This window comes from Branchiostoma floridae, chromosome 12 (assembly GCF_000003815.2).
Source record: "Branchiostoma floridae strain S238N-H82 chromosome 12, Bfl_VNyyK, whole genome shotgun sequence".
Classification (NCBI taxonomy): domain Eukaryota; kingdom Metazoa; phylum Chordata; class Leptocardii; order Amphioxiformes; family Branchiostomatidae; genus Branchiostoma; species Branchiostoma floridae.
The window spans coordinates 601,856-611,551 of NC_049990.1; the positions used below are offsets into that span (position 1 = coordinate 601,856).

The window sequence follows — 9,696 nt, forward strand, 5'->3', positions numbered from 1 at the left end:
TGGCAGCTGCGCATGTGTGACGCCATGGACGGGGCGGACTGTGACCAATGGCAGACAAGCAGAGATGAACCGCTGCTCGAAATCCTGGTTTCACTAGGCTCCTTAGTCGTCCTTGTTGCCATAGTGATGGCAATACTCTACAAAACGGGCATTCTGGCTTGCTCCGCACCTGACACAGGCGAGGAGGACAAGATACTTTTCGAACTGAGGAAAATGGAGCAGGATCTAGCACAGAGCCTACAGCCGGGCTGGCTGGGACGTTGGGAGAAGAAGATCAAACATCTTACTCCTGGTCCACTGATAGGAGAAGGAATGTTTGGACTAGTCAGAAAAGGAAAACTGCGCACATTTGAGGGAGAGCTCGCCGTTGCCGCCAAGACAGTTCGCGTCGAGGACTCACAGTCCTACCGAGACTTCTACAGAGAAGCAGCCATTTTGGTAGCTGTGCACCAACAACGAGATGGCGATTATCGTGAGTCCAACATTGTTCGACTTGTGGGGCTCATCACCAAGTCTGCCGAAAAGTACATTCTTCTGGAATATGCCCCCAAAGGTGACCTCTTGGGTTTCCTACGACGAATAAAAAACCACAATAAGGATGGTCTACTCGGAAACCTTCTTGGATACGCAGTCCACATAGCACGAGCTCTACAAGAGCTGGAACGCTTGAGAATCGCCCATCGTGACGTGGCCGCTCGCAACGTCCTCATCACTGCTGATGCCGTGGCCAAGTTGGCTGACTTTGGATTGGCTAGAGATGTCTACGCCACTACTCAGTATGTCCGATGCAACCGTCCAGGCATTGACGAACTCCTTCCGTTGAAGTGGATGGCGCTGGAGTCCATCGAGACCGGCGAGTACACCTGTCAGAGTGACGTCTGGTCCTTCGGCGTGCTGCTGTGGGAGATCGCCACGCTGGGGAAAGATCCGTACTACGATGGCAGGATGCAGCTGAGCTTTCTACAGATGGTGGGGATTCTGAGGCAAGGAATACGGTTGGAGAAACCACCGGGATGTCCAGAGGACCTGTACCGACTGATGAGGTCGTGTTGGCGCGACGTTCCAGATACCAGACCGACTCCAGAAGAGATAGAAGAGAGGCTGCTGCAACTGAGACGTGCACTGCTGCCACATGACGTCATTGAAATGGAGACTGTGGTGTAGTTTTTATCGCTCTGGAATCTTGTAAATTAATAAAATACAGCTTTTGTTTGCCATTCTTAAGAGGACAGTAACATTTTTGTAGAGTCTTCCTTATTTCGATATTTCATTCACTGACTGTTGTTTTGAGGCGATTACTAAGTTTGAATTGAGAGCTGTACAGTATCTTGCTTGCTTTGCAGTGTACCAATTCCAACAGTAACATTGTGTTGTGTTGTGATGTTGTGATGGCTTGAGTGTTAAGATGTACATGCTACAAGCTTACTTAGACAATGATAAGCATTCAAAAATGTGGAGGGTACTAGTGATGCTTTGCAACATGATTTCCCAATTAGAATTATATATAACTTAACACATCATTCCTTCTTCCGTAATATGTTTAAAGTCAATTTGCAGTTTGAATCCAGTGTTGTGTCTATATTTCACTGATGTTGTAATTAATCGGTGAAGGTAAGAGACCGTTGAACTCTCGTTATTTCTTCTATTAAAATGCTTTGAATACTTAATGTAGCTTTGAATAGTAGTACTGGATAAGAATAATCTTAGCAGCCAGTAGTCGTATAAAACGCGTTACTTACTTTAAACCCGCAACAAACGTTGTTCAATAAACTTTGACCTGACGTGTATTATAAAACCTGCATCATGATTTTATTTTACATCATGAACATTAATCTTAATATGAATATCCAGCCTCAGACAATCATCTCCTGCCTGTACGTCAGACTAATCCTGGGTTGTTTGTCACACGCCATTACGGACCAGCTACCGACGGCCGCACCCTACACAACAACAGCCTGAGCCATTACGGACCAGCTACCGACGGCCGCACCCTACACACCAGCACCTGGTGCCTGGGGCATTCTACTCAAGTTCCTGGCCAAGGTGCCGCCTGAAGCTGTTCTCAGTGGCTTCAAAGGTATGTTTCTGCCGGTGGATAAACATTTAAAGGTAATTCTGTTGTGCATACATTTGTTATATGTCTTAGCTTACCTGGTGCTGAATTCTCCAAGCAGAGGTTGTACAGAAGATTGTGACGTCCTCCAACTGTTGGCTGCCACGGTGAAAAATGCTTTATACTAACAGTTTTTTTATCCCGACATCTGCTTGTAGGTTATGTTACTCTTACAGTGGGGGACGGGTGCTGCGCCGTGATTGTTTGTTTGTTTGTTTGTTTGTTCTTTTTTCTGACTTCATGGTCTGCCATAACCGGAATTTCTGCAGATTGTTCATGCCATCTCTCTCTCACTGTGAAAAATGCTTACTAGCAGTTTTTTTATCCCAACATCTGCTTGAAGGTTTTGTTACTCTTGCAGTGGGGAACGGGTGCTGCGCCGTGATTGTTTGTTTGTTTGTTTGTTTTCTGACTTCATAGCGAGCCATAACCGGAATTTCCAGATTGATCATGTTATGTCTCGAGGCCACAGTCCGGTTCTAATGTTTTCCGGCCTGTTGTGAAAAACATTCCCTCCCTCTAGGCTTCAAAAAATGGATACTCTCAACTTAAATCGTATTTGTCTACATCTATATTTTTGTATAAGCACATTATGATTTAGTGATAGCATGTATGCTATAGATTTAGTGGTATCCTAGATTTTTTGATCAATTGTTTTATTTTCTTCTGTTCACTATTAGCACTTCAGGGTTTTGTCCCTTTTTTTTCTTCTAAATAAGGTTCGTAGGGCCTGATGTTACCATCATGAAGATGAAGAGCGGCCCATAGCGATAACTGTAGCAGCATTTCTTCTCCCTAAGTCAGAAACATCAAGCTTAGGCAAGCTTGACTTCACTGACTCAATAGGCGAAGCAGGGGTTACGAGGCTGCTCGGGAAATTGGCCGGAATGGTTTGATCCGCACACATCGCACCCACGCACATGTGGCAGGTTCTTTTACATTTAGTTATTAAAACAATAGTAAAACTAATGCATAAAGCCTACGTTAGAATATAAATGAAGATCATCAATTAGTTGAGATGAGAGTTACTAAGTGATTCATTTCTATACAAATGACAGTTTGTAAGAAAATGTCAGTTACAAAATTTGGAGATATAGAACATATTTATGAGACGTATTACACAAAAAGAGTAAAAAACACAAAATGAACATTCAAACAGCCAGCTTCAGACAATCAACAGAAGTCAACCATATCATATGACCACAGTAATCTAAATCTGTTTGTTTCGCACTGCTGAAAGCAGAGGTTTGACCCCGGCGTTTTTGTCTGGCTTACTTTACGTCTGCCGGTCTGTATCTGTATCTGTATAGCCGGTATAACCACCCTTCGACGACGACAGCTTCGCAGGCACGCGGCGCGGCAGCAGCTGGTTATATTACACTGAACGATCCGTCACACCTAACTTTTGCACATCTATCTGCAAGCGTTCTTTAAAACTATCCAGAGAAGATGCCTCCGAAGAAGATGCCGGTCTCCTATAACTGCTTTGTCTCCCCGTTTATTACTAACACTACATATATTGATAGTTTGCCTTTAGCCCTTCATGTTATAGTAGACCGACTACATGTAGGAACATGCAAAGAAATATCATCAAATCATTTCGACGGGAGTGAATATAGGTATAAACAAACCGTGTAGTCCAGAAATAGGCAGATGAACGTTGCTGGAAGAAGTTTTGCAATGCCCATTCATCTGTTGATTTCATCATCTAGAATGTGCAAACAAAGTCAGAAATACGTCGGCAAAAAAAGAGAGTAAACAACCTCCATATTAATATTCATTCGGCCAGCTTCAGACAATCAACACAACCATTTCGCAAAACACGGTAAATTAACTGCTTGTTACACACTTTTCCAGTCGAGATTTAGTTAAAAATTGACATCAAATTGCGATATATTGACTAGGTTAGGTTTTACAGACGACCTTCCTGTTCTGTTCAGTTGACAGAACACCATGTGGGAAAATCTGCGACACGTGCTGATCTTTCTTCTCATCCTCCTGAATGAGTCCAACGTGTCAGAAGCTTTCTGTAGAGACTCTCATACTTGCCGACCAGACCAACCGGGGTGTTGGAGCAAGCGTGGTTTCACCAGCATCCCTCAGAATATTGAACATGGCGAACTCTTATCTTTGCAACATAACTTGATCACAAAGATTCAGCCCGATGCATTTGTTAAGCTGAGCATAATAAATGAGTTGGACCTGTTGTCCAACCACATAACAAATATACCGGCAGGTACATTTGCACAGCTATGCAATCTCTCTTCTTTGTGCTTGTCCCGCAACAGGATAACAATGATTCAGAATGGCACATTTGCAGGTCTACGCCGGCTAGAATGGTTAATCATGTCCCATAACAACATAACAAGGATCGAGCCTGGTGCGTTTGCAGAGTTACCCCATCTCGGCTTTATCGACCTGTCATTCAATCAGATAACAACGATTCAGGCAGGTACATTTGCAGACCCACCCATTCTCTTAAAGTTATCGATGAACAACAACAAGATAGCTAAGATCGACCCTGGTGTATTTGCAGCGTTACCCAAGCTACAAATACTGATCCTATCCTCCAACCAGATACCAATGATTCGAACTGGGACATTTGCAGAGTTGCCGGAGCTCTTTACGTTGGGCCTAGACTCCAACCAGATAACAATGATTCGAACTGGCACATTTGCAGACCTACCCAGCCTCAGAAACTTGTATCTGGAGTCCAATAAGATAACAGAGATTCAGACCTGTGCATTTGTAAATCTACCACAGCTACGAGAGGTTAACGTATACGTAGACGACAAGCAGATGCTGGAAGGATCGATTTGTGAAGAACGAACCATATCAACACTGTCTGTTGATATCCAAACCTCCTTCCAGTCATCTCCAGTGTCAACATCTTCTCCGTTTGGCAGCACAGAAATCAATGCTGGTCCAACAGCACGCCCTGAAGGCTCCACATCTGCCACTCAGCCCCTAATTGGTCCAACGCAAAGTGATAACAACAGTTACAATGGCACCGTCTCCTCTCGATATAACTGGTACTTCAAGCGCGATTCTGGTTCCACTGTAGGTTCTGCAGGTAACACAAGCCAAGCTGGAGCAACACCACCTTTCCTCCTTGCAATTACACCAGACAAACCAGAAATCCACAGTTCTCATGAATTATCTCCCAATTTACCCAATGCTGTTCTCATTGCCACTATCTGTGGTTCAATAGCTGGCATTGTCCTGATTGGCAGCATCATTCTCACTATCTGGTGCAAGAGGAGGACCAGCCGTCCTCCTCTAGGACTAAATCCCAATGTTGTTAGTACCAACACAAACACAACGGTTTCTGTAATGACAAGTGACCAGAATGAACATGAAAACAAGGATCATGATCAGACAGGGCAGGGCCAGTCTCAGTCTAACACCAGATCTTTGAATGTTGAAAACCTGCCACAAAAAGTGCTAGCTGCCTTAAAGCCAAACCCTATGTACGCAGATGTGGGAACACCATCAACATCTGCCAGTGGTCATGATCATACCTGGCAGGGCCAGTCTCAGGCCATCACTGAAACCAACCCAAACACCACAGTTAGTGCAGTAGCCAGTGGTCATGATCACCAGTATGAAGATGTAGACAAACACCATGATCAGACAGGGCAAGGCCAGTCTCAGTCCATCACTAAATCAAACCCAAACACCACAGCTGCATTAATGACCAGGGATGATTATCACCAGTATGAAGATATCGACAAACAACATACACAGACAAGGCAAGGTCAGTCTCAGGCCATCACTAAATCCAACACAAACACCACAGCTGCTGTAATGACCAGTGGTCTTGATCACCAGTATGAAGATATGGCCCCTCAACACAATCAGACAGGGCGGGGCCAGTCTCAGGCCATCAATAAATCCAACACAAAGCCCAAAGCTACAGTAGTGACCAGTGGTCATGATCACCAGTATAAAAACATGGATAGCCAGACAGGGCAGGATAATCCTCAGGCCATCACTAAATCCTTTGATGCTAGAAATCTATCATATGACTCAGGGCCAACTGCCTCACAGCTTAACTCCTTGTACAACTTGAGGGCCAACTCGGGCTCCACAGCTGCTATAGTAACTAGTGGTCATGACAAGACAGGGCAGGGCCAGTCTCAGGCCGTCACTAACTCATTTGACGCTAGAAATCTATCATATGGCACAGGGCCGACTGCCCCACAGCTTAATTCCTTGTACAACGTTGAGCGCCAGTATCAGCCCATTTTTAAGAGCGAATGTCTGTAAGGGTCAAACAATGGTGGCAGGGGTCAAAAAATAGATTTGGCTCATATTTTGCACAGTGATAGTACTTGGTACACAACCCCTCAAAATAGCTTTCTTTCTGCTCAGAACCTCTCGTTGCTATGGTAGCAGGCCAAAGAAGTTTATGGGCCATATTTCCAGATTTTGGCATGTAAAAAACATGAAAATTGGCCAACTTTAGGGCACTAATCCTGATCAATGCTTTAACTTACAAACAAAAGCAGAATGTCCTGATTAGAGCAATGCCTGAACTTGCATTAAATAGCAGTAGAGTTAATCTTCTGTAAAATCTATGGTCACGGGCAACCTGAATGAAATACACTGTTTTCACGTTCCAAAAAAACTGAAATTTTGCCCAACTTTGAAGCACTGAAAGTCCGTAAGTGTAAAGATTTTTCGCTTGCAATTCACACCAAATAATAACCCACTAAAGAGCTATCAGATGAATGCTTGCAAAGTTTGGGTTCTTGTTTTGTTGCTACGCAATTATCCTTTAAAGTGGGTCAATTTTCATGATTTTGAGAAATGTCATTTTTTGCCATTTTTGCACAATCATAACTTCCAAACCAAACTTGTTCTGTTATTGGAATTTATTTGAAAGATAAACCAATATATTGTCTATCAAATGCATGCTTGTAAAGTTTGCGTTCATGTTTTGTTGCTACGCAATTGTCCTTTAAAGTAGGTCAATTTTCAAGATTTTGAGAAAATGTCATTTTTTGCTATCTTTGCACAATCATAACTTCCAAACCAAACTTGTTCTGTAATTGAAATTCCCATGGAATATAAACCAATATATTGTCCATCAGACGCATGCTTGCACATTTCAGGTTCTTGTATTCTAGCAGAGTATGCACATATCTGAAGTAGGTCGTATTCCACTAATCTTGTTGTTAATCCCCTCTTTTATGCAGGGATAAATCATAATCCAGTGGCACAAACAAATGTCTCACTGATACCGTAAGGCTTTTCACTCGTTCTCATTGAAATGTCGAAAATGGCATTTTTTGGTCGAAAAATAAATCGGCTTTATTTTCAGTGAAAACTACCTGGTTCTTTAGGAAAATTCCTCTTTTAACCAAAGCCAAAAAATGGCAACTTATTATTTTCGGTCCCATTGGTAATACATTACAGGGCATGTAACAAACGTTACCGGTAACGTTTGTTACAACAGTAAACTTAACCCTGTTTTCTTCTAAAGGACTTACCTTATTGACTACATCATTTAGGTATAAGTGGATGTCCCAAGGAACATTTGAAAAGTGGGCAGCTTTTTTACACCAGGTCAAATAGAAAGCTTAGACAGCATGGAACAATGGTAACGTTTGTTACAGTCATTTCCGTACAACATTTTGTTAAGCAAGGTGGGATACAAATAACAGTCAACAACCCTTTCTTGTTTCTTTAGGAAGCCAGAAAAACTGTACAGCGTCACAAAAATGGTCATTTCCAGTCTTATACGTGAATAATAAAACCGTGGCAACCATCGTACTCGTGGTGGTAACGTTTGTTACAGAATCTGGCGACAGGCATAAACCACCTCACACAGCCTCCAAGATCAGTCACAGGAGCGATCTTACGTGATCGTGCAGAGGGCCTTGGTAGCTGGTTTCACCTGCCGAACAATCATTCTAGGAACTGAATTGTTACATTTTTGGCTACTATTTGAATTCTTCGTTTCTTCTCAGGCGACAGCCATTTTTTAGGGCGTGAAACCAGACTCGTGGCTATAATACCAATACGAATGTTGTTGTGCATCTTTTGTAAAACCAGTGATATTGTCTATAATTTTCTCCATATCAAGCCGTAAAGTCAGGCGACAGCATTTCGACATTAAAATGAGAACGAGCATTTTGCGTATGCCGCGGGATTAGCCCTACATAGGAGGGTGTGTCAGATGCATCCACTCAGAACTTCCAGACATTCTGATATCTCTGCAGCTACGCACGCTACGTATACTCGTGTATGACTACAGTCTACAGTCTTATGTTTGCTTCCCACAATATTGACTCTCAAAGACTTAACTTGTTTCTACTTTGAACAAATATCACCAATATCAGTGTGTCTTTCTATTCACAGTAGCATACATATAAGACAAACATGCGTTTGGTCAACTTCTGCAATGTCTGTGGCCAGTATTCATTTTGACAGGCAATGGCAGGAACTTGGGTACTCTTAAGGTTTTTCCACAAATGCTGACTATACACCGGCAGTGATTATTGACGACACATCTACATAAAAGTGTTCACATTTCAGGGCTCACAGTTCAATCTTCAAGATTACCTATAAGTTCCTGTCCATGGTCAAAATAAGTACACAGAAATAGCAGAGGGTGTACATATTGTTCACATGAACATGGCACTGTAAGTGGAAAGATGCACAGAGTTTGATGAAAACACAAGTTAAGTCTTCGGGAGTCAATATTTGTGGGGACGCAAGCATGTTTAACTTAAGTCACTGTAGACAAGGAGGTCAACTGCAAATGTAGTGTTCAGAAGTTCAGAGTAGATGCATCTGACTTTAACAACGAGCATGACTGTGTAGAATCCCTTCAAATGTTTGTTTTTCTTTAGTGTGGTTACATTGTTTCTTCATTGTTAGTGTTACATTAATTCTATAAAAATTAAGACTACCATGTCTGGTGTATCGCCATTGTCAAAAACAAGTTTTAGGATAAGTGCGAAAAACGACCTACTTATAGGGACATGTACGTATTCTGCTAGAATACAAGAACCCCAACTGTGCATAGTCATGCATTTGATAGACAATGTATTGGTTTATATTTCAAGCAAATTTCCGTTACAGAACAAGTTTGGTTTGGAATTTATCACTGTGCAAATATAGCACAAAATAACTATCAAAGTCACGAAAATTGAACTACTTTAAATGACAATTGTGTATCAACAAAACAAGAACTCAAATATAAGCATATATCTGATAAACAATATATTGGTTATTTCAATTACACAACAATTTTGGTTTAGAATTTATGATAGTTCAAATATAGCAAAAATGACATATCATCAAAGTCATGAAAATCAGCCCACTTCAAAGGGAAAATGTGTACCAACAAGACAAGTACCCAAACTTTACATGCGTGCCTTTGATAAACAATATATTGGTTTACATTCCAAGTAAATTCCAATAACATTACAAGTTTGGTTTGGAAGTTCTGATTGCGCAAAAATGGCACAAAATGACCTATTATCAGAATCATGAAAACTGACCCACTTTAAAGGACAATGCCTAGCAACCAAAACAGCATGCCAACTTTACAAGTATGCCTTTAATAGACA

At 41.9% G+C, this 9,696-nt stretch overlaps 1 protein-coding gene across 1 annotated transcript; it reads left to right on the plus strand.

The window, feature by feature from the left end:
- Nucleotides 1-107: 107 nt before the first annotated feature.
- LOC118427823 (fibroblast growth factor receptor 4-like) lies at nucleotides 108-1,602 on the plus strand. The gene has a single exon (XM_035837790.1). The coding sequence runs from the start codon at nucleotides 127-129 to the stop codon at nucleotides 1,162-1,164; it is 1,038 nt and encodes a 345-aa protein (XP_035693683.1). The 5' UTR covers nucleotides 108-126; the 3' UTR covers nucleotides 1,165-1,602.
- The last annotated feature ends 8,094 nt before the right edge of the window (nucleotides 1,603-9,696 follow it).

Coding starts and splice junctions, on each gene's coding strand:
- LOC118427823 (XM_035837790.1), top strand. CDS start 127: ATGGCAATACTCTACAAAACGGGCATTCTGGCTTGCTCCGCACCTGAC.